Source organism: Egretta garzetta, unplaced genomic scaffold (genome assembly GCF_000687185.1).
Source record: "Egretta garzetta isolate BGI_Z169 unplaced genomic scaffold, ASM68718v1 scaffold54, whole genome shotgun sequence".
Lineage (NCBI taxonomy): Eukaryota > Metazoa > Chordata > Aves > Pelecaniformes > Ardeidae > Egretta > Egretta garzetta.
Genome location: NW_009259313.1, coordinates 1,545,424 through 1,548,694, shown reverse-complemented (window position 1 = coordinate 1,548,694; position 3,271 = coordinate 1,545,424). Strand labels below are relative to the sequence as shown.

The following is a 3,271-nucleotide window of genomic DNA, read 5'->3' as shown; positions in this document are numbered from 1 at the left end:
CAGCCAGCTGTCAACCAGTACCCCCAGGTCTTTTTCCACCAGGCAGCTTTCCAGCCACTCTTCCCTGAGCCTGTAGCGCTGCGTGGGGTTGTTGTGACCAAAGTGCAGGACCCGGCCCTTGGCCTTGTTGAACCTCATACAGTTGGCCTCGGCCCATCAATCGATTCAATGCCATACAGTATCATGCTCAGCAATAAAAGCTGGGGGGGCGGAGGGGAACAGGAAGAAGGGACATTTTTGGTTGTAATGTTTGTCTTCCCAAGTAACCACTATGCATGATGAAGCCCGCATTCCTGGGAATGGCTAAGCATCTGCCTGATGATGGGAAGCAATAAGTGAATTCCTTATTTTGCTTTGGTTGCACATACTGCTTTGCTTCAGTTATTAAACCGCGTATCTCAATCCACAAGTTTTTCTCCCTTTCACTCTTCCAATTCTTTCCCCCGGTTCCACTGGGGAGAAGCAAGCGAGTGGCTGGCTGGGGGGTTCGCTGCTGCCCTGGGGTCAACCCACCTCAGTGACCTAATAACAAAGGGTTGGTTTTCAGCCAAATCATTTCTTACCCAGATCCGACTTGTCCTGGAGCTGCAAAATGCCTACTATTTCTGCGACCGCCTTTGCACAACTAAATATCTGCTTTTGGCAGCGGCACAGACTTGAATCAAGTTAAAGTCACCATTACAACCTTGGGGCACATCTGTACTTTGGGCTACAGCACAGCCTATAGATACACAAGCTCACAGCAAACACAAGATAGATTCACACAAACAGCCTAGGTAGAACACCATGAGTTTCTCTGTGGGACAATTTGTCTCAAATAGTGGAATGACTTTAGGAATTCACTTTTTTCATTATTCCAACTTTACTTTCCACTTCCCTTTCATGAGATGTTTGGGTGGAAAACAATGCAGATGCAGAGTAGTGCTTGCAGTCGTTGCGTAAGCAAGCCTTAATGAGAGATCTTAAGGTGGTAAACAGTAGGACAAGGCACAGCACAGCATGCTGCATACTCTACACATAGGAAACAGCATACAAAAAAAGAGCATGAAAAGAAGATCGTTCTTTGGGAAAGTGTTTGTTAGCCAACCCGTACCTAAGCGCTGAATACTACGCACATTCAGCTATGACTTTCCATCCAAAATTCACAGTTTCATGTAAGCATCCTGAGGAAATTGGCAGTCTGAGGCTCAACGCCCCATGAGTTAATTATCTGAGTTGAGGATTATCTGAATGACTGTTACACGAGTTGGTCCCAAACACTAGAGTCACGCTTACCCACCATGGACCCCAAGTTCATAAGCACTGCCCAGACTTGACAGGTTTAGGCAGGATTGGCCTGGCTGTCCACACACTGCATTCCCAGCCCAAGAAAGCTCGCAGCTGCTCAGGACTGAGCCAGCCTGTGCTCTCCCAACCTTCTTACATTGCATTCAGCACTGACCCTGCCAAACACTGCAGTGGAAGCAGCTACCGCACCAAAACAAGGACAGGACGGGAGGAGGTGACAGGAGGTGTCCCTGCATCATGCCTCGGACAACTGCGGGAGGACTGACGAGATGGGGCACAGCACAGAAGCCAGCTCAGGACCAGCAGCGGCCAATGCATCCCATTAGCAGGCAGAGCGCTGGGAAAGAGCACCAAAAAGGCACCAAAGGAGGTTTAACACCACTCATCGCCGTAGCTAGACCCTGTACGTTGTACTCCTTGGAACAGCCCAAATTATCCAGGATTTTCCTTGATACCATTGTCACACCCCACACCACTTACAGAGGTTGAGTTGAATGGGTTGAACGTAGCAGAGGACACAGAAAAAAAAGAAAAAATGCAATAAAGGGTATAAATGGGTAAATTTGAAACATGTGTAAATTCTGTTAGTCCCATGCCATCACTTCTGAAGCATGAAGACGTAACTGTGTGACCACAGCTGTGGCCATTACTGGGATATGGCTTACTTCTTTGGATTACATGAGCTGCATGGGGAAAAAGAAAAAAATAAGATTACTGATTAACATTTGAGACCCAGATAATACTTACTAATTTATTCTGGGACTACAGTCAGGTCTAAGATTAAGTCAGCACAGCTAGTGCTGGCTGGCAACATGGAAGACATTAAGGAAAACATACTCATTATTAGCATAAGGCTTGTCTTCATGTAAAACAGCAAAAGTAAAAAAAATACTCATGCAGAGAAACATCATAGATCTTGAGTATCTATGAACTCTGGCAAGGGAAAAAAAATTAGCAAAACACCATATTTATGTTAAAAAATAACACATATTCCATCACCTATAACTGTCTCTTAAAGGTAAAAACAAAACAGCTTAAGCAAAAGACCCTTCTCTTGTAACAGATGTTCTAAAATTAACTACACACAAAACATGTTGGTACCCAATCAATTAATATACACCCAACCTTTATGGTTAGAAATTAAGAACATAAGTCACAAATAATTTCCACACTTTGTAAAATTAAATAAAAAGCAAAGCACTTAAGTTAGCATAGAACATAAACGGAAATACTTGCTGCAGCCCACCCCACCTCGCAAGAGATGTCATGGCAGGAGCATAACGTACTTACAGTGTAGTCACCAGTAACACGTGCGTTGCTGTTGCTTTCCAAAAAATGGCTATCAACCCTGAAAGTAAGTTTTCGCCTCAAACACTACCCCATGACATCCTCCCCACCCACCTACCACGCGATTTATGGTTTCAACCAGCTCTCCGGCCACATACACACTTTCAGCAAATTAACTTTTATGATTGCAAGCTTCACCCAGTTCATTCACTGCAGGAAGAGTTCTGATGTTTGCTGACATGCACAGTGAACTTACTCGGGATCATGGGGCGGGCCGGTCATCCTGACGTTGGCATAAACCAGTGTAAGTTTATGCTTTTGACAGTAATGGTTGATCTTCTCCATACACTCACGTTCCATTCTGATACAATCTCAGAAAGGTTCTGCAAAGCAACATTCGAAGGTATGTCTGTGCCTCTCAGGCACAGTACAGAGGCAGGCCCTAATCCTGGCAGACCACTGCTATCACATAAAATACAAAACCGGTGCCGATAACATAAAGTTCACGAAAAGCTAATTCCGATTTCTAATTCTGGTTGATCTGCAACTGTTTTGGAAGATTCCAAACAGGTAACAGATTCGGAAAGAAGAGCAGAGAATTTAATGACTACAGCAGCTCTCTTAGCAGCTTTCTTTGCAAGGAAAAGGCTGAATCATTCCCCAAATCTTGTGAAAACGGGTAAGGTTTCCCCAGCCA

At 44.6% G+C, this 3,271-nt stretch overlaps 1 protein-coding gene across 3 annotated transcripts in view; it reads right to left on the bottom strand.

The window, feature by feature from the left end:
* The window catches only part of EIF2AK2 (eukaryotic translation initiation factor 2 alpha kinase 2), a 19,389-nt gene extending 16,118 nt beyond the window's left edge, over positions 1-3,271 (bottom strand). Inside the window, exon 1 of one of the 3 annotated variants that reach the window (XM_035892016.1) lies at positions 2,831-3,271. In XM_035892016.1, coding sequence (XP_035747909.1) covers positions 2,831-2,934 — 104 coding nt within the window. In that variant the 5' untranslated portion in view covers positions 2,935-3,271. The other 2 variants (XM_009636423.2, XM_035892017.1) reach the window with 2 other exon arrangements.